This window comes from Delphinapterus leucas, chromosome 12, assembly GCF_059928025.1.
Source record: "Delphinapterus leucas isolate spDelLeu-1000000601 "Yukka" chromosome 12, BTC_Dleu_Yukka2, whole genome shotgun sequence".
NCBI lineage: Eukaryota > Metazoa > Chordata > Mammalia > Artiodactyla > Monodontidae > Delphinapterus > Delphinapterus leucas.
The window spans coordinates 21,565,990-21,591,646 of NC_143140.1; the positions used below are offsets into that span (position 1 = coordinate 21,565,990).

The 25,657-nt window shown below is 39.0% G+C and overlaps 1 protein-coding gene across 6 annotated transcripts in view; it reads left to right on the plus strand.

Moving 5' to 3' along the window:
* The window catches only part of BCKDHB (branched chain keto acid dehydrogenase E1 subunit beta), a 245,088-nt gene that overhangs the window by 106,183 nt on the left and 113,248 nt on the right, over positions 1-25,657 (plus strand). The window contains exon 9 of one of the 6 annotated variants that reach the window (XM_089921769.1): positions 1,058-24,383. The exons of the other annotated variants lie outside the window; for them this stretch is intronic. Within the exon in view, the coding sequence (XP_089777895.1) occupies positions 1,058-1,108 (51 nt within the window). The 3' untranslated portion in view covers positions 1,109-24,383. Of the gene's footprint in view, positions 1-1,057; positions 24,384-25,657 lie in introns of those variants that run through there. 6 annotated transcript variants of the gene reach the window in all.

Sequence of the window (25,657 nt, forward strand, 5' to 3'; positions counted from 1 at the left end):
GTCTCAGATTAGAAACATCCCTTAGCCTTTCTGCTAATAAGTGGCAGAACTACAGTTCAATCTCAGGTCTTAAATTCTTTTTTTTTTTTTTAATTGAAGTATAGTTGATTTACAATGTTGTGGCGATCTCTGCTGTACAGCAAAGTGACTCAGTTATGGCATACAGACATTCTTTTTTATATTCTTTTCTACTATGGTTTATTCCAGGATATTGAACATAGTTCCCTGTGCTATACAGTAGGATCGTGTTGTTTATCCATTCTATAGATAACAGTTCGTATCTACCAACCCCAAACTCCCAGTCCATCCCTCTCCCTCCCTCCTTCCCTTTGGCAACCACAAGTCTGTTCTCTATGTTTATGAGTCTGTTTCTATTTTGTAGATAGGTTCATTTGTGCCTTTTGTCTGGGTATATTCCCAGGAGTAGGATTGCTGGATCCTATGGGAAATCTGTTTTTAGTTTTCTGAGGAACCCCCATACTGTTCTCCATAGTGGCTACACTAACTTACATTCCCACTAACAGTGTAGGAGGGTTCCCTTTACTCCACAAAACAGGGATTTTTTTTTTTTTTTTTTTTTTTTTTTTTTGGCCATGCTGCGTGGCTTGTGGGATCTTAGTTCCCCGATGTGGGATTGAATCCACAACCTCGGCAGCGAAAGCGTGGAGTCCTAACCACTGGACTGCCAGGGAATTCCCAGAGGTCTTAAATTCTTGAACCCTGTTTTGTAGTAAAACAGTGCCTCCTGTTAGAGTAGTTATTTTACAGTTAACTAACTTCATACTTTAAAAAGTATCATTTGAGTTTTGCTGATGAAAGGCTTCTACATTTGAGCGTGCAACATCTCTAATTTTCTTTTACATTTGCCCACCTGTATAATGCTTTTAAAAATATGACATTTTTACATACCGTATAAACCTTGTAAATCATACTATCATATTTCATTTTGTTTGGCATTGTTTTTCTCCTTCTATATGGAACTGGAGAGAGAGCAAGATTAAACTACATAATTATATTTTTCTATTTCTAATCCTTTTTGACGTGTCCTCTTATACAGGCATCCCTCACGTTATTGTGCTTCCCACTATATGGTGTTTTTAAAGATTGAAGGTTTGTGGCAACCCTGCATCAAGCAAGTCTCCTGGTGCCATTTTTCCAGCAACATTTGCTCACTTTGTGTCTCACTGTCACATTTTGGTAATTCTTGCAGTATTTCAAACTTTTTCATTATTGTTATATTTGATCTGATGGTCTGTGACCAGTGATCTCTGATGTTATTATTGTGATCGTTTTGGGACACAAGGACCTGAGCCCATATAGCTGGTGAACCTAATCCACAAATGTGTGTGTCCTGACTGCTCCACTGACCAGCTCTTCCTGTCTCTCACCCTCTTCTCAGGTCTCTCTCTTCCCTGAGACACAGCAATATTGAAATTAGGCCCATTAATAATCTTACAGTGACCTCTGAGTGTTCAAGTGAGAGGAAGTGTCGCACGTCTCTCACTTCAGAAATGCTAGAAATGACGTAGCTTAGTGCGGAGGGCACGTCCAAAGCTGAGACAGGAAAGCTAGCCCTCCTGTGCCAAACAGTTAGCCAAGTTGCGAAGGCAGAGGAGTTCTTTTTTAAATTTTTTCCTTGGCTGCGTGGCTTGCGGGATCTTAGTTCCCCAAACCTGGGCGCTCGGCAGTGAAAGCACAGAGACCTAACCACTGGACTGCCAGGGAATTCCCGCAGAAGAGAAGTTCTTGAAGGAGATTAATAAAAGAGCTAGTCCAGTAAACACATGAGTGATAAGAAAGCAAAGCAGCCTTATTGCTGATATGGAGAAAGTTTTTGTGGTCTGGATAGAAGATCAAACCAGCCACAACATTCCCTTAAGCCAAAGCCTAATCCAGAGCAAGACTGTAACTCTCTTCAATTCTGTGAAGGCTGAGAGAGGTGGGGAAGCTGCAGAGAAAAGTTTGAATCTAGCAGAGGTTGGTGTGTGAGGTTTTAAAAAAAGCTATTTCCATAACATCAAAGTGGAAGATAAAGCAGCAAGCGCTGATGTAGGAGCTACAGCAAGTTATCCAGAAGATCTAGCTGAGAAAATTAATGAAGGTGGCTACACCAAATGACAGATTTTCAATGTAGACAAAACAGCCTTCTGTTGTAAGAAGATGCTTCTAGGGCTCTTATAGCTAGAGAGAAGTCAACACCTGGCTTCAAAGCTTCAAAGGAGAGATTGACTCTCTTGTTAGTGGCCAGTGCAGCTGGTGACTTGAAGTTGAAGACAATGCTCATTTATCATTCTGAAAATCCCAGGGTCCTGAAGAATTATGCTGAATCTACTCTGCCTGTGCTCTGTAAATGGAGCAACAAAGCCTGGATGACAGCACATCTGTTGACAACATGGTTTACTGAGTAATTTTAGCCCACTGTTCAGTTACACTGCTCAAAAAAAAAAAGATTTTCTTCAAAATATTACTGCTCATTGACAATGCACCTGGTCACCCAAGAGCTCTGGTGGAGATGTACAACAAGGTTAATGATGTATTCATGCCTGCTAATATAACATCCATTCTTCAGCCCACGGACCAAGGAGTAATTTTGACTTTTAAGTCTTTAAGAAACACAGTTCATAAGGCTACAGCTGCCATAGACAGTGATTCCTCTTATGGATCTGGGCAAAGTCAATTGAAAGCCTTCTAGAAAGGTTTCACCATTCTAGATGCCATTGGAGCATTTGTGATTCATGGGAAGAGGTCAGAATATTAACATTAACACGAGTTTGGAAGAAGTTGATTTCAACCCTCATGGATGACTTTGAGGGGTTCACGACTTCAGTGGAGGAAGTAATTGCATGTGTGGTGGACTTAGCAAGAGAACTAGAATTCAGAATGGAGCCTGAAGATGTGACTGAATTGCTGCAACTTGACGATGAAACTTAAATGGATGAGGAATTGCTCTTATGGCTGAGCAAAGAAAGTGGTTTCTTGGGCTTCCCTGGTGGCGCAGTGGTTGAGAGTCCGCCTGCCGATGCAGGGGACACGGGTTCGTGCCCTGGTCCGGGAAGATCCCACATGCCGCAGAGCGGCTGGGCCCGTGAGCCATGGCCGCTGAGCCTGCGCGTCCGGAACCTGTGCTCCGCAACGGGAGAGGCCACAACAGTGAGAGGCCCGCGTACTGCAAAAAAAAAAAAAAAAAAAAGAAAGTGGTTTCTTGAGATGGAATCTACTCCTGGTGAGGATGCTGTGAAGATTGTTGACATGACAACAAAAGATTTATAATATGGGATAAACTTACTTGGTAAAGCAGCAGCAGGGTTTGAGAAGGTTGACTCCAATTTTGAAAGAAGTTCTATGGGTAAAATGCCATCAAACAGCACTGCATGCTACAGAGAAATCATTTGTGAAAGGAAGAGTCAATTGAATTGGCAAACTTCATTGTCTTATTTTAAGAAACTGCCGCAACCAGCCCAGCCTTTGGCAAACACCACCCTGATCAAGTCAGCAGCCATCAGCACTGAGGCAGGACCCTCCACCAGCAAAAAGATAATGACTTGATGAAGGCTCAGATGATGGTTAACATTTTTTGAACAATAAAGTCTTTTAAAATTAAGGTCTGTACATTTTTTTTAATTTATTATTTTTGGCTGCGTTGGGTCTTTGTTGCTGCGCGTGGGCTTTCTCTAGTTGCGGCGGGCGGGGTCTACTCTTCGTTGCAGTGAGCGGGCTTCTCATTGCAGTGGCTTCTCTTGTTGCGGAGCACACGCTCTAGGCACGCGGGCTTCAGTAGTTGTGGCTCGCGGGCTCTAGAGCGCAGGCTCAGTAGTTGTGGCGCATGGGGTTAGTTGCTCCGCGGCATGTGGAATCTTCCCAGACCGGGACTTGAACCCGTGTCCCCTGCATTGGCAGGCGGGTTCTTAACCACTGAACCACCAGGGAAGCCCATGTACATTGTTTCTTTACATTGTATTTTTAGACATAATGCTATTGCACACTTAGTAGACTACAGTATAGTATAAGGATAACTTTTATATGCACTGGGAAACCAAACACTTTCTTGTGAATCACTTTATTGTGATACTCACTTGATTGCAGTGGTCTGGAACCCAACCCACAATATCTCTGAGGTATGCCTGTACACTTAAATTATTTGCGTTCCACTCGAGACTTTCATTTCATTTAAACTATCTGCTTTTGCTTTTAAGAACAGCATGAAAAGAAAGAAATTCATCACCTCATTTCCTGGTGAACAAAGATCATAGGTACATTGGGTTCTGAGTTTAACATTTGAGGTGTAACGTAAAAAAAAAAAATCTACATTTGTTGACTTTCTGTTTTTCTCTTTGATGTCCGTTTAACTTACTTTCCCATTAAACTGGTACTTAACACTTGATGAAATTATAGTATTTATGCTATAATCTGTAAGATTTTCTTGCCTTTCTAAACACCCCAGTTTTGCAGTTAAAATTTAACTTAAAAATTATTGAAACTATGGTCTATAAAGGTTTTAAAAAATAAAATTAGGATGTATGCCACTTCCCTGTTTAAGTTATCTACTTCAGAATGGAAGCTGCTATTATCAATCATGGGCAGTCAACCCTTCCACACACCTACACTTCCTGTCATACACTTCTCTTGATTTTTCTTCCAGGAGCTTGGTTTTTCTCTCTACTTGTTTATATTTTCTTTTATATCTTTAATTAAACTATATAGTTTCTTACATAGCTGTTCCACATTTTGTTTATTTTATTTTTGAAATTTATTTATTGACCATGCCATGCAGCATGTAGGATCTTAGTTCCCTGACCAGGGATCGAGCCCACGCCCCCTGCAGTGGAAACGTGGAGTCTTAACCACTGGATTGCCAGGGAAGCCCCTTAAGTTTATTTTTTAGTATTTTATTTCTGTTGATATTGTGAATAGTATCACCGTTATTACAGTTTTCCCTTTTTCACCCTCCCTTTTTTTTTGAGTGTGACAGTAGAAGAGATTAAGATAAAGTAATACATTAACATGGTAACCAAACATACAGTACAACAGAGCTTGTTATGCAAAACAGTGTTTTCCATCCCTGTCCCTAGGCCCACCCCCCCAAACACAGCCACTTTATTTTTTTTATTATTGAAGTATAGTTGATTTACAATGTTTTAATTTCTACTGTACAGCAAAGTGATTCAGTTATATATACATTCTTTTTCTATATTCTTTTCCATTATGGTTTATCATAGGCTACTGAATATAGTTCTCTGTGCTGTACAATAGGACCTTGTAGTTTATCCATTCCATATACAATAGCTTGCATCTGCTAATCCCAGCCTCCCACTCCAACTCTCCCCCAAGCCCCTCCCCCTTGGTAAGCACAAGTCTGTTCTCTATGTCTATGAGTCTGTTTCTGTTTCATAGATAGATTCATTTGTGTCATATTTTAGATTCCACATATAAGTGATATCATATGGTATTTGTCTTTTTCTGTCTGGCTTATTTCACTTAGTATGATAATCTCAAGTTGCATCCATGTTGCTGTAAATGGCATTATTTCATTCTTCTTTGTGTAGTAATATTCCATTTATATATATACCACATCTTCTTTATCCATTCATCTGTTGATGGACATTCAGGTGGTTTCCATGTTTTGGCTGTTGTGAATAGTGCTGCTGTGAACATAGGGGTGCATGTATCTTTTTGAATTAGAAATTTGTCTGGATATATGCCCAGGAGTGGGATTGTAAACAGCCACTTTTAACCATTTCTCTGTTTTGTTCTTCTGATGGCTACTTCCATATCTCTAAGTAATACATTGTACATTTCTACAGAAATACTCACTAAAAATAACAGGATTAATGGAAAAAATAGGTTGGGCAGACCACTTAAAACCTGTCACTTTGTAACTGGAGCAAGGAAAGGTTTGTAACTAGAGGCAGGAAAGATTGAACCTGCTGAATTATGGAGTTAAGGGCAAAATGCATTGAAGTCAGGGAAAACCATGTGGTAAACACTTCTGAAACAGAGCAGATGGGCCAGCCTGAGCCAAGAGCCATTGTGTATGGACCTGTCTTTCTCTGAGGCTCTCAGCTCTGTGGTTATGCTTTGCCCTTTACCGTGTTTCTTAGTGGCATGAAACATTAATGTGCTGGGGTAAATTGCATGTGTGCCAGCATGCCTAGGTTAGTTGCTGCTGCCTCTGGCCCCAAAACATGTTCCATGCCTTGTGCCTGAAAATTGGACTCCCCTTGCCCAGTCCCTCATGTGGCTCACTGATGAATTAGACTTGGTTGACAGAGCCTAGGTCACATCTTTATCTTAGCTGTGATGGTGACTGGAAATTAGTTTCTTACATTCTACCTTGAGAAAGTGGGAGTAATAGTTAGGGAAACTGTCAAAAGTGGAGAGTATGTTCAAAAGTTTTGGGTTATCAGGTATAAGGTCCAACACACACATATGTGCATATGTATATTCACACACATGTATATCCATGAACTTAGATCTTCATTCATCAATTTTAAACGTTATTTTTCCCCACTCTGACACATGAAGAAGCAGTGTGCTTGCATTACCTCTAGCTTCACCTCATCATCTCTGCAGTTTTGAGTTATAGCATTTTATTTCTTCTACTATTTGCCTTTTGATTTTCAATTATTTCTTTAAATCTCTATTTTTGTGTTCTATTAACTCTTCTCATTATCTGTTGACCTTTTACTGTGTAAGAAGGTGACATTAATGTCCTCTGTCTCACCTCTCCACCTCTTTCTTCCCTTCCAGTTTCCACTTTCTATCAGCTATTTATTTTTATGTTGCCAAGACTGATAACATTAAATTCTGTTCTGTAACTGCAATTAAATCTTCCAATCTTTGTCTATACATTGATTCTAAAGGTTAAAAACCAGCAAATAATACTCTTGATATTATTATGGTAACATAAATATTTTTCACCACTGAGTTGACCAAGGGAATAAGATTCTGTTTTTTTACATCAGGCCAAGTGTTCTCTGCCCTCGGGCCCCTCAAAGGAGTTGCTCTTGGCATCCAGATCAAATGGTTTGCCTTTTCTTAGACTGCATAAATTATACAAAATCTTGCTACATTTGAGATGCTTCATATTTGGGCCATTGGCATTCTTTAAGATCATTTTGGATTTTTTAGAGTTTCGAATTACCTTTCCTTTTCTTCTTGAGAAGGCGTAACTAGCCTGTATCTTGCAGAGCAATACTGTGTCTTGGAATCTACTTTACTTTCTGCTTCTCCAGGGAGTCCTCTGGTCTCCAGTTCTAGGCTTGACTGCCATTCTCTAAATCTGCTGCACGACAGTCTTTGGAGATGTTTATCCATTTCACTCTTACAGACATTGTTTTATGGGTCTTTCCTCTTCCGCGGTTTTCTCCCTCATTTTGCTGAGGGAAGTACATAATTAACTTCTTCAAGCAAAAAGTGTATGGACAAGGGAGACTTGTATTTATTTTGGACTCACACTTGATTGATACTTGACTGTGCAAATTGTGTGTGTAGAATTCTGTGTTCACAAAAACTTTCACTTAGGACTTTGAAGAGGGTGCTTCATTATATACTTGTATCATATTGGGGTAAAAAAGTTTCATGCCTGCCTGATTCTCATTCTTTTGTAAGTGATCTCTCTGTGTGTTTGTTTTTCTGGAAACGTTTAAGATTTTTTTTTTTTTTGTACTTTTATACTGAAATACCATAGGTCTGTTTCTAAATGCATGTCTGTTCCGTTCATCTTGTTTTGCCTCTCATGACTTTCCTCTGGGGATTTATTACTTATTTAAAAATAATTATATCTTTTGTATATTTGCTTTTCAAAAATCTCTTACCAGTTGGTGACTAGACCTTCTCGATTGATTCTCTGTGTCTCTCGTCTTCTCTGTCCTAGTTTTTGTCCCATTATGTTCTTGCAGTATTTGGGACATTTCCTCTATTTATCTTTTAATTCTTACTTTGCCTATTTTAATTTCAGCAATCAGAATTTTTTTCCTTATGCTCGGTTCTTTTTGAAGCATGCTGTTTGTGTTGTTTTATGCCATATCTTCTTCTCTTGTTCTGGGTATACTAATATAATATAAATTCCATTTATATATATTATAAAATAACAATAGTTTTTACAGTTCTGTTCTATACATTATCTCTGTTTCTTCAGTAGTTTTGGTTTTTCTGGTAATATGTATTTTTTTCTCCCTGTCGATTGTTCTGGAGAGCAGACTGGTACAGTTTTCCCATAAGTCTCTCTCCTCAGCAGGTGTCTCTTCCATGGAGAGAGTGCACAAGGGTGAGACTTTGCTATTTAGGGTGAGTGAATGGGCAGGACGGCGTGCCTCTAGTTGTACAGTAGAGCTAGGATTAACTCTTGGACATCAACCCCTCCATTAGAGGCCTGTCTTTGCAGGCAATTTGAATGGTTTTGTGAGAGACTGGCTTCTTTGCCGGGATTGTCTCTGGGGCCGGGGTTGGAGAGATGTGTTTTATTGGGGATATGGGGCAGCTGGTACAGCTGCTTTATATAATTCCCCTGTTTTCATTCCCAATTCTTACACCCACCTTCCAGACCTGCTCATGAGCCCATCTGGGGTCTCTGGGGACCTTAACTTCCTCTGCTCCTGTCCACCCCCTCTGCACCTCCATGGGTCTGGGCTTTAGCTTCCTCTGCCCTTAGTCTACATTCCATCCCACATCCACCAGAGACTTGTTTCAGTCTCCTTTGCCTAATTATCACTACCGCTCCCCCACTTTGTTGCTTTGGCTGTTACAGGTTTTTTCCCCCTTTGTGTTCATTTCCTGCCTTAGGAGAGAAGGAAGACAAAAGCGTACATTCAGTCAGTCATCTTGGGTTGGAAAGCTTCTCTATTATGTTTTTTTTTTTCATTTTTTAACAGAACCCCGATGATTTGTCTGTCTTAGTCTATATATAATTTCACCAAAATCTTACTCATTTCAATAGCTTCTTAGTTGATTTTGTCTGATTTTCTTGGTTGGTAATCTTATCCTGCAAGTAAGACCAATTTTGTCTCCTCTTTTTTAGTCTATATACTTATTTTTTTCTCATTTGGCCAGAACTGCTGAACAATGTGGAATGTCAGCCATGATGGCGCACATTGAATGTGATGTTTCTAAAGCCTGATCTTGAATGGATTGAATTGTTAAGTAGACCATGAGAGTATCTTCATTATATAGATTTCTGGCTTACTGAGAAGGTATCAGAAATCTCCCGCACAGGTAGTGTTTTTGAGTGAATGGATTTGGCATTTAATGGATTTGGCATTTACAGCCTGAGTACCTCTTATACTTCTTTTGCCAATAACCCCAATTGCAAAATTGGCGATGGGAAAGAAGGGAAAGTTAGCTTTCTAAAATAATGAATCCTTCCAATAGAGTTTAGCAAATTTTAGATGACAAAGGTGGTAAATCACCATTGGGCAGCAAAATGAATATTATTTCTTGACAGTAAATCAAGCAAAATAAGATTAACTAGCAGCTATAATGGATCTTCTTCCCCAAAGCCAATAAAGACCTAGTGAAACAACCATAACTGGAGAGATGCCGACATGTAATAAGTATGGCCTCCCTGATTGACAGCTAAACAGCGGGTCATTGCAAGGACAAAAAGATCTGGTTTTGGGTTATCATGTAGAAGAAATTAACTGCTTGATTTATTTTTATTTTTTAAAGGTGCTTTAGGAATTGCCTTGTAGATATTAAAACCGATTCATGATGTGAAAATCCAGAGTATAGTATTTGGAAATGCCAGGAGGAAGTTGTGGGGAAGCAGTTTTATGTCGAAGAGACTGTGTATCACTTTTATCCATAAAGGGACTATAAATCATTTGGAACTGTCAAAATGAGTGCCCCTTGTGGTTGTGAGACCCTCATTGATGGGAGAAACTTGATGATCATCTGGCAGAAACGTTAAGAGAAGAATTGGGGAGTGTTGTGTGAAATGAAGGAGAACCATCCTTTAGCATTTTTGAATATAAAAAATATTGGGTTGGCCAAAAAGTTCGTTCAGGTTTTCTGTAACAGCAGACAGAAAAAAACGAACGAACTTTTTGGCCAGCCCAATAGCTCAGTATTAAGTAATGCAATAAAATAATACAGATATTATAAGAAGTTCTCCATTTACCTTTTATGTTTTACACAGGATTTCTCTCATTTCTAGTAAAATGCCTTGTGTCCTTAGACTTTCCTTTTTTCAAAAAATGATTTCATGTTATTTTAATTAATTAATTTTGTTTTGGCCTCACTGTGTGGCATGCGGGATCTTAGTTCCCCAACCAGGGATCAAACCAGTGCCCCCTGCAGTGGAAGCATGGAGTCCTAACCACTGGACCGGCAGGGAAGTCCCCCTTAGACTTTTCTTTTGCTAACGTTATCGTCTTTTTACCATAATCGAGTGGTCAGTTATTTCTCCAGTTCTGAGTGGAACTGAGATCCACTCACCAAGTTTTATAGTGATTTTATTATAAATCTCTGGCAGTTGCCTTTTTAACTTTCCACAGCTGCTTCCCCCCACCACCTCACTCCCCCTCACCCCCCAGGGTAACCCACTTTGACTTAGACTGGACCACCTGCAGTACCTCTTTTTTTTAAAATAAATTTATTTAATTTTTGGCTACATTGGGTCTTTGCTGCTGCACGCGGGTTTTCTCTAGTTGCTGACAGCAGCAGCTACTCTTTGTTGAGGTGCGCGGGCTTCTCATTGCGGTGGCTTCTCTTGTTGCGGAGCACAGGCGCTAGGCGCACGGGTTTCAGTAGTTGTGGCACATGGGCCTCAGTAGTTGTAGCTCGCGGGGTCTAGAGCGCAGGCTCAGTAGTTGTGGTGCATGGGCTTAGTTGCTCTGCGACATGTGGGATCTTCCCGGACCAGGGATGGAACCCGTGTCCCCTGCATTGGCAGCCGGATTCTTAACCACTGCTCCACCAGGGAAGCCCACCTGCAGTATCTCTTGAACTGTTTGTTCCTTCCGTTCTCAGTGCCTTACTCGAGCCATCATGATTTTTCTCTAGGACATAGTGTCGTCTTGCTCCTTTAAAGCTCACACTTTTGGCCAGGGTAAGTTTTCTAAACTGAAAAACCGCATGAATCCCTACTCCTGTAGTTCATTTCTGTCAGTGGTTTGGGGTCGCCTTCACGACAACGTATTATGACACGTGGGTCCTCCATTCTCTGTCCCTGGTGTGCTATCTTATATCATCTTCTGCTGTTTTCTCCACACACGTGTGATAGCCTAGCTCTACCAAGTTGACTATAGCTCCCTGAAAACATCCTGCTCTTTGTGGCTGCAGCCCATTAGCACCTGTTGTTTCCTCTGCATCTCCTTCCCTAGATGGATCTGAGGTCTGATGAGCCTTTTCAGCACTCAGTTTACATGTTTTCTCCTCCAGGAAGCTTTTCTGGACCTGTTTTCTCATTGTCCTTTAAGTCTTTCCTTCCATCTCTGAGAGCAGGTTTCCCTTTGTGTTTTTTTTTCTTTCAGTACACAGGCCTCTCACTGCTGTGGCCTCTCCCGTTGCGGAGCACAGGCTCTGGATGCGCAGGCTCAGCGGCCATGGCTCACGGGCCTAGCCGCTCCGCGGCATGTGGGATCTTCCTGGACTGGGGCATGAACCCGTGTCCCCTGCATCAGCAGGCGGACTCTCAACCACTGCACCACCAGGAAAGCCCCCTTTGTGTTGTTTTTAATGTCCTCATCTCATTCCCATTAGACTCTGCATTTTGTCTATCTTTCACAGCTATTACTATGAGTGGCATCATATAGCAGGTGTGAAATCAAAGTTCATCTCTTGTCCCATGATATATGAACTCTCCACTTATCCAGAGGTTAGGTTTCTTAGAATCTTTTTTCCATGATGTGGCTAAGTAGGTAGAAAAAGAATTCTAAGTAGCTTATGGTCGGTTGCCATAAAACCTATGCATAAAAGCACACACACACTGATTCTATGAGGTCCTTAATCATATCCCTTCAACTTTTACTTTACATAGAATTCTAACAAACTTGTTTACTTAGTGTCATAGCTCACATTAGATTAGAAGCAACATATTAGAAGATGTAGAAGCAACACATTCGAAGGTGGGGAAAAGTTATGTTGACAAAGGTAAGGATGTTGACAGGACTAAAGCCGACATACTAGTAGCCTGAAAACAAGGCACTCTATGGGAAAAGAATAAAAACAATTAAAAGTACGTAGAATATTGAAAAAAAAAGTCATAGTAGTTTGTAGTTCTTTAATGTAGAGACAAGGTAGACATCTGCCTTGATTGCAATGTATTATATTTGATGTTCCAAATTCTACCTGCCATGATGAAGAGATTAATTGCTGCTCTCCACACTTTGTTTGAAATACAATCTTATTGCTTAAAGGTATGAGTGGGGTGGACTCTCAAATATGTTGAATAACTCAGCTCCCTACAGCGCTGGATAAATGAGTTCTTGCTGAGTTTCCTTCTAAACGCTGCAGGGTGACTGGTGCTTTGCTTCTAATCATTCATTTCCCTTTGGTTATAATCACATTACTAGTAATGTTATGTAGCGATCTTCTGTTAGGGCGTTTTTCTATTAATTTCTGATTTCTCATGTCACACTTGGAAAATAATAAAATGACCCCTTTCTCTTGGCTCTTCTTTTTTTTTTAGTTCTTTCAATCATGGAACTGCTTATGAATTTTTGATGGCAGAAACCTCAGTATGTTATTAATTTTGATACTATTTGTATTAATTTCCTCCAACATTTTCCAGACTTTGCTTTGACTGGATTGGTGGGGAAGAAAGAAGGGGGAGATTAAGTCTTCATGTTTGTAGATTGAGATATTGATGTGTGACAGGTACCATGTGCAGTAACAGTACTACAAGTCCCTGTGCTGGGGCTTGGGGCTATTAATCTCCTTGGCGTGACTCACTTGAGGCATGATTCTTCTGTCTCCTGGTGTGGTTAAACTCCTCCAGGGGAGGCTGGGCTGGTGGTGCCAAAGGGCGGAGGCAGGTTGGCTAATCTGTTAAGTAGCCTTTTATCTGAGAGTCTAGTTTCTCATTAGTATTTCTGACCAAAAGGGTTGATGGTTGGAAATATGGATTTTATTTTGTTTTTAATTAGTCTCTCTAGGGATGAGAGGCTTATTTTTGAAGACTGGAATTTTAAGGAAGCCTGACAACCCCAATTTCCATGTGACTGAAACATTTTGGCAGCTGAAAAAGCTTTCACAAGTAGGAGGAAGAGCCGGACTTTCCACTGGGAGTGAGACTCACGCAGAACCTGTCCCTCTGCTCTGGGTTTACAGCAGTTCCCTTGGGACATTTTTAAAAAAATTTTATTGGAGTAGAGTTGATTTACAGTGTTGTATTAGTTTCAGGTGTTCAGCAAAGTGATTCATTATACATATACATAGATTCATTCTTTTTCAGATTCTTTACCCATATAGGTTATTAGAGTACTGAGTAGAGTTCCCTGTGCTGTACAGTAGGTCCTTGTTGGTTATCTATTCTATATATAGTGGTGTGCGTATGTTAATCCCTTGGGACTTTCATGCTCCTGCCTCCCTAACGATTCTGAAGACTCTCACAGGGCTCTCATCACATGCATTATAAAGGTCTTCACTACTCCATCCCGTATTTATGCATTTTAATCAGGTCAGCTGATGTCTCCCACAGGCACAGAGCTGTCTAGTGCTTCATCATCTCTACGAGAAAGGTATTTTCCTCCTCTCTTATATATACCACCATAAAATTATCTTCCGCATTACCACAGTTTTACAACTTGAGAGGTAGAGAGATTGGTTGTTTTGCCTAAGATGCTGGAGGAAAATAGAGAAGTAGCCAAAAGTGAACAGCCTGGCTCCCTGTGCAAACTAACACCCTGATGACGGTCCTCAAGCTCCTTCTAGACTCTTCCCATAAAAATGAGGTGACCAGTTTTCTTGTCCCACAGCTCTATTTGTTAGAAAGACTTCAGCTGAAATTTGCTTTTCTCTAACTTCCACCTATTGACTTTTTTTTAACATCTTTATTGGAGTATAATTGTTTTACAATGTTGTGTTAGTTTCTGCTGTATAACAAAGTGAATCAGCTATACGTATACTTATATCCCCATATTCCCACCCTCTTGCGTCTGCCTCCCACTCTCCCTATCCCACCTCTCTAGAGGGTCACAAAGCACCGAGCTGATCTCCCTGCGCTATGCAGCTGCTTCCCACTAGCTATCTATTTTACGTTTGGTAGTGTATATATGTCCATGCCACTCTCTCACTTTGTCCCAGCTTACCCTTCCCCCTCCCCGTGTCCTCAAGTCCATTCTCTATGTCTTTATTCCTGTCCTGCCCCTAGGTTCTTCAGAACCATTTTTTTTTTAGATTCCATACATAGGTGTTAGCATACGGTAATTGTTTTTCTCTTTCTGACTTACTTCATTCTGTATGACAGTCTCTAGGTCCATCTACCTCACTACAAATAACTCCATTTCGTTTCTTTTTATGGCTGAGTCATATTCCATTGTATCACCTATTGACTCTTATTCATCTCTCTCATAAGACCATGTGTGCACCTACTTCTACACGACTTGTCTTTGAATATTTGGGCAACTTCCAAGCCTCCTCATAGTCTTCTCATCTCTAGACTAAATGTTCTGTCCATCCCATTCCACCATTATTTCCACCTTTTGGTTTCCAGATTCCTCACAGTACTGACTGCTCTTCTCTGGACATACTCTCAGTGTCCTATGACCCTTTTAACTTAAGGTGGCTTACAGATGATACTTGAGATATTGTCTGTCTAGCTGAATGCCTAGAAGGACTTATTTTCTCCTGAGACCTGACCTCTATCATAACCTAGAGGGAGACTTATGATTTTTTTTTTTTTTTGCGGTACGCGGGCCTCTCACTGTTGTGGACTCTCCCGTTGCGGAGCACAGGCTCTGGACGCGCAGGCTCAGTGGCCATGGCGCATGGGCCCAGCCGCTCCGCGGCATGTGTGATCCTCCCGGACCGGGGCACGAACCCGTGTCCCTTGCATCGGCAGGCGGACTGTCAACCACTGCGCCACCAGGGAAGCCCTGATTTTTATGTTTCTGTTTTGGAATACCTGAAAAGAAGTGAGTTCCATGTCATTGGATATGTTAAGCAGATACATGTGGTGTCAGGGAAGTTATAGATAAGAACAAAGAGAAAGCATGTTCGGAGTGTAGTGTCCTTGAAAAAATAATTTAAAATGTCTATTTTTAAAAACACCTTTATGAAATACAAACTCTAAAATATAGGGCATGTTAGGAGATGGTTTGGGGGTTGCTAGTCTACCATCTTCCCAGGTTGCAGCCTTCCTGAATAAAGCACTTTTCTTTTTCCACCAAAAAAAAAAAAAAAGGGCATATTAGAGTGCATAATATTGGGAATAATACTTGGAAATATTCTTCTCTTAGAAGTGATAATATTATATCACTTAGATGCTTTTGTTCTTTGACCAATCACCGAATCAACTTGGAGGGATATTTTGCACCTGTGAAAGGCAGCATCTTTTGTCAAAAAACCTTTAGTTCACAAAAATTTCATTGATATTTTCCCTTCCTGTCAACATATAGCGCTTTAGTTTTGTCCACATTTGCCCACATTGTTTTACTTAGTTCTTTATAGAGTCAGCATTTAGGGCAATACAAATAGGTTGTTACAATCTTAAAAAAAACCCTTAATCAGCATTGTTATTAGCATTGTTTTATTACCAACTATTCACCCATTTCTTTTTTGAGGATAATGTTAACTGTGCTTTGTTAGATGATCTGAACCATTTATCAGTGACATTTTTGTAAATGGAATGTTGTTTACTCTTAATTCTAAGGTCAAATTATTGAAATATGTATTGACCTTACTATAAATTCGTGACTGTGTAGCTGATAGATTTTGCCAAATTATTGCAATGAGAGTTTTTGTGGTGTCTCTTTTGAGATAAGTAATTCTTTAGTGACTCTGTTAACAACATTACCCTGTAGTGTATAGGGTCTTATGTTTTTTCCATGTAATTTTTTAAATGTGTGGCTGTTGTGAGATATTTAGTCCAATAATGCTGCATATAAGGACACTCAGCGAGAGGGCTCTTGTGTTACAAGGCAAGGATGTTGAAAACCCAAAATCTCTCAAGCAAACTGTGGTCTATAACAGTTCCACCCTCAGGAAAGGGAGGCTCCTTGAAACTTCCATGACTACTAATCTTGAGAGAGAGCATACATGGTCTGGTTGGACTGAATCCTCTAGCCGTCTTATCAAGCCAGGGCTATGAAAGTAGGGTTAATTTGCATCCCTTTTGGGCCCATTAATCAAAGTGAAGATGGTAGGAGTACATGGATGGCATATTGGGTCCTTTGACAAGTAAATGCAGGGTGTGTGTCATGAAGATTTCCCATTTCTTGGTTTTACCAACAGTCTCCTCAAAGTCACTCCCCAGAAATGTACAGTAAGAAGTTGGATTTGCTTGGATCACTTAACTTTTTTTGGAGAATGGGTGAAAAGGGGCTTCCAGCTTGATCTATCAGTAGTTTTCTACAGCAGGCCCCTGCTTTAGCCTTTTGTGAGGATAATCTGATACCCTCCTCCTTTTCTTTTCTTTTCTTTTTTTTTTTGCTACCGTGAAGTATCCCATCTTGGTTTCGGTAGGTCCCCCAAGCTGTAAGGCCGGCTGCACTGTCTGGGTAGTTCACAGAGCTTTGGGCTCTTCTCATGCGAGAAGGAACTCAGGCCCTAGTTGCTGATGACCTTGGGCAAGTGAATCAACCTCTGCTCTATTTCCTCTCCTAATTTATAAAATTAAGACTTTCTTTTTCCCCTACTCTTAAAAAAAATGTTTACAATAACTAAATAAAAGATAAGTTTCTTGAGTGAGTTAACATCAATCTGGATACTTTAGCTATATATAGATAGGGTGACTTTTCAGATTACTAGAATAAATTAAACAAAATGCCCCAAATGGGTTCAATATGTATTCCAGATTGTCTATGTTAAATAAAAAGTGTGAGTCTGGTCTAATTTGTAGAAACCATTTCAGTCTCTTTACGAGAAAAAGCAATGTAGTTACTTATGTTGTCCATGTAAGTTATATTAGAACATTGAAGAACTTCAGGGGACACTGAAGAATTGTTTAGTCACTTAAAGCCTTAAAGTCCCGGGCTTCCCTGGTGGCGCAGTGGTTGAGGTCCGCCTGCCGATGCAGGGGACACGGGTTCGTGCCCCGGTCCGGGAAGATCCCACATGCCGCAGAGCGGCTGTGCCCGTGAGCCGTGGTCGCTGAGCCTGCGCGTCTGGAGCCTGTTGCTCCGCAACGGGAGAGGCCACAACAGTGAGAGGCCTGCGTACCACAAAAAAAAAAAAAGAAAAAAAGCCTTAAAGTCCCTTCAGGGAGTCTAGTTGATTCATGTGGACCCTCCAAAATCATCTAGTTAACCAAATTTTAAAATTGCATCAGGATTATTATATCTCTTTAGGACTCTCACTTTTTAATTTAATTTTGATCTGTCTAAAAAAAAATGACTTATGCTTAGCCTGGAAAAGGATAAACTTAATTCCAGTTTTTGTATCCCAGAAGTCTATTTTGCCTTTATGGTCCTATTAGCTCATTAACACTCCATTTCTTATAATTGGGTGCCCTGTGGACCTATAGACTTCAGTAACCTAAGCTGCAATCTGCAGTTTAACAATGCAGTCTGCTCTGAGGTTTATGATCATAAAGCTCCTTAATGAGACTCCTCTGTTTGTGGATCTAAAACTGTTGTGCTTGAGGTAACAGTGAGACTAATGTCTGATGTGAGACGGTTTTGAAAGTTATAAAGCACTCTACAAACGGTAGAACTGTCAACTAATGAGAGTCAGTCTGTGACTCACTGTAGTTCCCTGGCTTTTTCTTTTCCGTGAACCATAGAAAGAACCCACTGTAGGGCGTTGGAAATATTCTTTCTTAGGGTTGTGGCATGACAGAGTGGTTGCTTTTTCCAACCACCATATGTGGTGATTAGGCTGTTCGGAATGACATTGAGGTACTCTCTGAACAAACAGCAAAAGCCTTCCAAATAACTTATAATAAAGGAAGTATGTAAGACGTTTTCCCCAGCCAGATGTAATCTTCAGAAGGAGAGGAATAAATTTAAAGTGACCTTCTACAGGAAAATATGGAATAAATAGCTAGAAACGGAAAAATGGCCAAAAGACCCTATTCATAACAAAAACAAACTATAGTGTGAATACATTTTACAAAAGAGCTGGTGAATGTAGAAAATAATAATAAAATCTTAGGAAAGGTCTTAAAACAAGACTTGAACATACTGTGCTCTTGGATGGCAAATTAATAAACACCATTTAATACAACCCCAATTCCAATCCTCATGGAATTTTTTAGTTTTTTTAAACTAAAACTTTATATAGAAGTTTTAATGAACTTTAATATAAAGTTTTATATAAACTTTAAATGAAACTTTATATAGAAGAATAAATGCCCCAAAATAGCTAAGAAAGAAGAGCGAAGGGGATTTTCTATTAGCTGAAATTAACACTAACTGCAAAGCCATGTGAACAATCTATGGCTAGTAATTAACAGATAGGTCAGGGGTTAGCAAACTTTTTCTGTAAAGGGCCAAATAGCAAATATTTTTAACTTTGTGGGCCATGTAGTCTCTTGTCTAGCTCAGCTCTGCCTTTATAGCATGAAAGCAGTTATATGGGTGTGACTGGATTTAGTTTTCAAACTGCGGTTTGCCAATTCGTGATATAGATCTTACAACAAAGTAGTGCTCACAAGCAGATAGCAAAATATGTGACAAAGGTGATATTTACAAGTCATTTGGAAAAGAGAGTTTGTTTAGTAAGTGGTGCTGACAAAGTTTATATTAATCTGAAAAAACTAAACTTAAATTCCTAAAATGTAAAAATAAATTCTTGGTATATAAAGATTTAAATGTAAAAACTAAACAATAAAAGGATATAAGAAAATGTAAGAGAATATTGTATGATCTGGGACTGGAGGTTGTATTTTTAAACAAGTCAGCAAATAGAGAAGCTGTAAAGAAAGGAGAGAAACATTTGACTACATATAAATGAAATTTTGTTTGTGGCAAAGTTATAAAATTTGACTTATAAACAAAATATGATAACATATAATCTATAAACAAAGAAATAAAATGGCAGCCTATGAAAAATATTTGTAACATACGTGAAGAAAAGGGCTAATGTCCATAACGTGCAAAGTGCCTCTACAATTAACTCAGTAAAAAAAAAAAAAAAGTGCAAAGGGGGCAGTTCTTGAAAAGAAAACTAGTGGCCAGTGGCTACAGGAAAAGATGCTCAGCGTCACTAGAAGCTGTAAAATGGGATAATTATAGTACCTGCCTTATAGTATTGTTTGAAGGATTCAATCAAATAATACAAATAAGGTATTAAAGTGCTTGGCACATAAGATGTGCTCCACAAATGTTAGTGTGTTACCCTGTAGAAATAAAAGCACAAGTAGGCAAGGATTGCTGATAAAGGATAGTTATGCTGTTTTGTTTGTAGTTGGGAATAGCTGGAAACAAACTAATGGAAATTAACTGAAGTATAGTTAATTTACAATATTGTGTTAGCTTCAGGTTATACCGCAAAGTGATTCAGATTTCAGATTCTGTTCCATTATAGATTTTTACAATAAATTATGTATCCTTACTATGGAATTTTATGAAGTTATTTAAAATAACTATTTTAAATGATATCCATATAAGTTTAGAAAGTGTTTTATGATGTATTGTGTAGGAGAAATGCAGGTTTTAGAGAAATATAGAAAGTATGACTTCAGTTTTGTAAAATGGTAGGGCAAAAATCCTTTGACGTGCTTTTATGTGATGCTGAAACATTCTACATTTAGGAATCACTATTTTGATGCAGAATATTCTAAAAACAGACATACAGTACACTGCCTTCTTCCAGTACACTTTTCAATATTTGGTTTCTCATTAGACCTCCTCCTCTTTCTTGATATTCTGAATGTGCATCAGGTTATATTCAGAGGCCTCTAAAAGAGGTTATACCTTGTATTTACTGAAATTCTAAACTCCAGTAAGTCAAGCAGAACATAAAAAGCAACAGTTGTATAGAGCACATAGGGTCAATCACCACCACCTTGCGCCTTTTTTATTATTCCACGAAGAAACCAAGAAAATAGTTTTAAAAGAGCATTGTGGGGCTTCCCTGGTGGCGCAGTGGTTGAGAGTCCGCCTGCCGATGCAGGGGACACGGGTTCGTGCCCCGGCCCGGGAGGATCCCACGTGCCGCGGAGCGGCTGGGCCCGTGAGCCATGGCCGCTGAGCCTGCGCGTCTGGAGCCTGTGCTCCGCAACGGGAGAGGCCACAACAGTGAGAGGCACGCTTACCACAAAAAAAAACCAAAACAAAAAAGAGCATTGTGGCTATTTAGTTGGATATTGGTAGTTGGGAACCTAACTTTTTGTTGGCTGTGATCAGAGATGGAATCGTGTGCTTCAGCTGGAGGGGCAGGAGTTTATATGTGTACGTAAATTCAGTGTTCCGGGGAAGGTTTTGAGTAGATTAGTAGCTTGATAATAAATGATATCTTAAAATTTTATTGTTCTTTAGTTTTCAGAACAGATTTTGGCAACAGCAATAACAATAGCTAATACTTCCAGTGTTGGGCATTGGCTGAGCACATTACACTCACTCCTGTTTTAATCCTTCCAGCCTTAAAGGGATAGATGCTGTTATCATTTCCTTTTTTAAAACAATGTATTTATTAATTTATTTATTGAAGTATAGTTGATTTACAATATTGTATTAGTTTCAGGTGTACAGCACAGTGATTCCTTTATATATATATGTTTTATATATGTATATATATATTTTTTCCTCATTTCCTTTTTACTTTTGAGGAACAGATGCTTAGATGAGTTGAGTGACTGACCTTTGGTTAATTGTTGAAAATACAAAAGCTATTTCTTCTACCAAGTAGAAGAGATTATTTTTGAATTAGTGTCTGAGCTGAGATTTGATACCAAAGCCTGTGTATGTTGTTGATCTTCAAGGTCTGTTTCTTCTCATTTGATTGCCACATTAATTCTGCCCAAAGGCCAACGGCAGTTAGTAGATTCTGTGGAAATAATTATATGGAATAAAAAAGTTGGGTCCTGTCAGTTCTCCTTTTAGTTCCTTGTAGAGTAGGGGATAGGATAACTTAGGGTCACATCCTGCTTCTTGAAAAGTCTTATCATGTTACCTTTGAGCTTAATATAGCATCAGATGGCAACAGAACAGCAGTCAGTCTGATTCCTCTAAGGCACAGAGAAACAGTGTTGGAAATTGATGCTTCTGTGAGCCCTGGCATTGGGAACCACTGCTTAGTCATGCCATGTTGATGGGAATGACTGTTTAGCTATGGAACCTGAGCCTCAGTGGCCAATTGCCAGTAAGATGAGGCTGCTGTTGTCAGCCAGGCGTGTGGATGGGTTGGTTTTGTACCCCTTCAGGTTTAGATGTGAAATATAAAACTAATTTATTAATACTAGTTTATTCAAAATATGATTCAAAAACACTTGTTCTTCTCCAGCCATTTAGATGTTCTGTTATTTTTAAATAACAGGCCATGAATTAATTGTTGTCTCATACTTTTATTGTTGTCTTGTTGTATTCCCCCAGTACTTTATCCATACAACTAATGCGTTATCCATATTATGGTAATTTGTTTACATGCATATTCCCAGCTTTGCCAAGGACTGTTTGAAAAAGGGCTGTCTTATACAGTTTTGTGCTCTAACAGGTGACAAACTTTTAGGTGATGAGTTAGCGTTGAACTGATTTGAATGGTAAAGTCAATGTCAGTGTTTTGTCTTTGTTGTTCAGAATGTACATACGCATTTGCTTAAATTTAACCCAAACTACAGGTGTCAGTTTAGCTGGAAAAATGAAAATTTTATCTATGAATATAACTGTAATTTTAGGTCTTATGGTCATATATTTCCATATATAGTCCCAGGCTCTCTATTATTTATATGGAAAAAAGGTTAAAGCCATCACTCTATGGCTGTTTCAAGCGTTTTTATTGATTTATTTCTTACCACCTCAGCATGAGGTGGCTGCAGTGAAAATACTGAGGTATGGAGAAGTCAAATGACTTACCCCAAGCCACATACCAACAAGGCTTGAGCTAGGATTTGAAACTGGGCAGTGCTGCTCCAGAGTCTGTGCTCTTAACCAGTGCTCTATGCTGCCTCGTTGATTTGTATATGGTGCATGTGTGTATGTGAGTCTATATCCAGAAAGAGAAAGAGATGTTCTTTGATATTTTGTAATGGACTGCGTTATCACTTTTTGGAAAATATATAATATTTTGCAGAAAAAGCTCTGTTTTCCTAAGGTCAACTTTTAACAGGAAGTAAAATAATTGTTTTTCATATAGATTTTCTTTAAGAGGAATTTAGATGACTTGGAATGAGTTTGGAAGGGAACCAACAGAAGAGTAAGGAAATTCAAGTCACGTTATCATAGGAAACGTTGTCGAGATTTTATTTTAAGACTGTTTTATAAAGGAATTGAAAGTGTCTTTCAAATATGTAAAGGTGGCAGTTGGTGGAGAGTTTAGCTCAGTTCTTTATAGTTTGGGCAGAGAAATTTAGGACCACTTGGTAGATGCTTTAGAGAAACAGCTTTTTGCTCAGTATAAGGTGGAACCTTCTGCATGGATGGGCTGACTTAGAAAATAATGAGCTTTGTCTTACCAGAATGATCAAAAATAGGATGGAAACAGGGACTCCACTGAGAATAATCAAGCATTTGGCTGATTGAATAATTGAACTTGGTGACCAGATATGAAGTTCCTTCTAAACCTGAAATTCAGTGATTCTAACAACGTAGACAGAAGGGATTCTGCTTTATTACTTTACTCTTATTACACACCTCACCAACCTAGAAAAGTTCTGTGTAAGTGATTGCTAGTGGAACTCATGCTCATTCAATCCAGTGGTTGAGAACAATTTTGGTGAACTGTTAGGGAAAAAAATCTAACTGCTGTGTGTTTAAGACAAATAAAAGGAGAGGAATTGAAAACTGCTAATGCAGAAAATTGTCAAGGAGTTTTTTGGCAGAAGGGGAAGCAAAGGAGGATGGTATAGGATGATGGAAGTAGGCTCAAGAGAATGTTGTTATTTTCTTTATTTTAAAGAGGTGGGATAAATAAGAACATGATGGGAATGATCCAGTAAGAGCACAATTTTGAGTTATTATATATATGCCTACATTTTTTCTAATTTATTCTGCTAGTGTTCTATTGTATGAATATCTTAACATTGATTTATCTGTTCTCTCCTTAATGGAGATTTAAGTTGTTTTCTGGTTTTCTCTATTGTATATAATGCTTTAGGGAATATTTTTATGTTTTCTTGTGTGTGTATGCAGTATTTCTCTCTTGTAAATACCTGAAAATGAAACTTCTAGGTCATACTTTATCTGTATTTTCAACTTTAGTAGATGTTGTCAAAGTGTTCTACAGTGTGGTTGTACCATTTACATGCTCACCAGCAATATATGAGATGTTTTGTTGTGATAAATCCAGTTGTGTGAAAATGGTAACCTGCTGGGCTCAGTTCTGCATTTCTGTAACTACTGTGAGGTTGAATGTCTTTTTTTAAGTGTATTGGCCATTCTGGTTCCTCAATATAAATTCTGTCCTATTTTTCTACTGGGAAAAATTTTTCATAATGATTTGTGGAGTTCTTTATATTTTCTACATGTGATGATATATATCTATATCCATATCTCTATCTATGTATCTATCTATCTACCTATCTATCTATCTATCTCTATGTATTTTTTTTCAGTCTGTGGCTTGCATTTTTACTCTTTTAAGGTTATCTTTTGATGTACAGAAGTTTTATGTTTTGTTGTAGTCACATTTATTATCTTTCCATTTATAGTTTGAGCTTCTTCTGTCTCACTTAAATCCTTCCTCATCCCAAGATTATAAAAATATTCTTTTATATTTCTTTGAATAGTTGTAAAGTTTTACCTTTCAAACTTAGGTCTTTGATCACTTTTAATCACACTTGATGTTTTCAGTGTGGTCTAAGGTAGGAATCCTGTTTTGTTTTGGACTCCCCCTATTTATTGACTAGTCTGTCCTTTTCCATGATATGTGATGCATCTTCTGCCAGTAACTAATTGTCATGTATGCATGGGTTTGTTTGTGGGATCTCTGGTGTGTTTCTTGGCTTCTTTTTAGAGCCTTCCACCAACACATCACTGTCTTAATAATATAGCTTTGTAATAAATCTAGGTATCTGGTAGAGCAGGTTTCTCCAACCTGCTCTTCCTACTTTTTCTTGGCTAGTTTTGGTCCTTGTGTTTTTTATAGAAATTTGAAGATTAATTTGTCAAGCTCCCCCCCACCCCCCACACACAACCTGTTGGAATTTTGATGGGATTGCATTTAATTTATAGATAATTTGGGGAATATGACATTTTGAAAAAATTGATTCTTCCTTTCTATGAATATGTTTTATTTCTCCATTCATTCAAGCCTTTCAATCTTTTGTATATTTCCCCACACACTTCTTGCTCATGTTTGGTTAGATTTATTTCTGGATACCTTAGAGATTTAATTGTTGTGATGAATATGATCTATTTTTCCTATTACATTCTCTTTTCCTACTACTCGTCCAGAGGAACATTATTTATCATTGAATCCTGAGTTATATGGGACTTGAGTGGATTAGTTATGGAAAGGGCGATTTGGAGGAGGCAGTGGCTCCTAGAATGGAGAGACCATACTGAGGTATGAACCGCATAGCATCAGTGAGAATGGAGAAGAGGGTTCATAGCTGTCTGAGGCAGGCAAGCCGGGTGACTGGGGAAAGTGAAGGAATAGAGACTGGGGGACGTGATAATAAGCGAATGCTGAATGAGATTGGGTGCATAAGAGGAAGTGTTGAAGAGGGATAGTTGAAAGTTCACTTGAGGACTGCATTTCAGTCAAGCCCCTTTGATTGTAAAAACTAGAATTCATGAGTGTTAGTTTAGGAACAGTACGGACAGCACTGTGTGGGTCAAAGGGGTACCTGGGATGAGTCCAGCTGCAGGAACTGGCAATCCATCTGGATCTTAGGTCTCTTTGTCAGGTGGGTTTTGGTTCTTACTGATGTTCATTTGATTCTCCACTTTCCATGTACCAGCTTCTTCATCATCCTGGCTTCTTCAGCTCTGATTCAACCTTTCAATGCCAGCACCCACTACCAACTGGCAATTTTCCTACACATCTTATTTTAAATTGCAAACTGTGATGTTGGCCCAATCATCTTTGTAACCAGCCTCCCAGGTTGCTGGCTAGCCCACAGATTGGCTGTTTTTCCTTCTGTTTGTTTGTTTTTGGTCTAGTGCTCACCATTGGTTTAGTCCTTTGTAGGATGACTGCACATCCCAGTTTGCCCAGCATAATTATTGTTCCAGAGCAATTATTATTTTTTTCTCAGTGTTTTAAAATTGAAGTATAGTTGATTTACAATGTTGTGTTAGCTTCTGTGATTCAGTTCTACATACATATATAACTAGTTTTTTCAGATACTTTTCCCTTATAGGTTATTACAAAATATAGAGTATAGTTCCTTGTGCTGTAGAGTAGGTCCTTGTTGGTTATCTATTCTATATACAGAACAGTTATTCATAATACCTTCAAA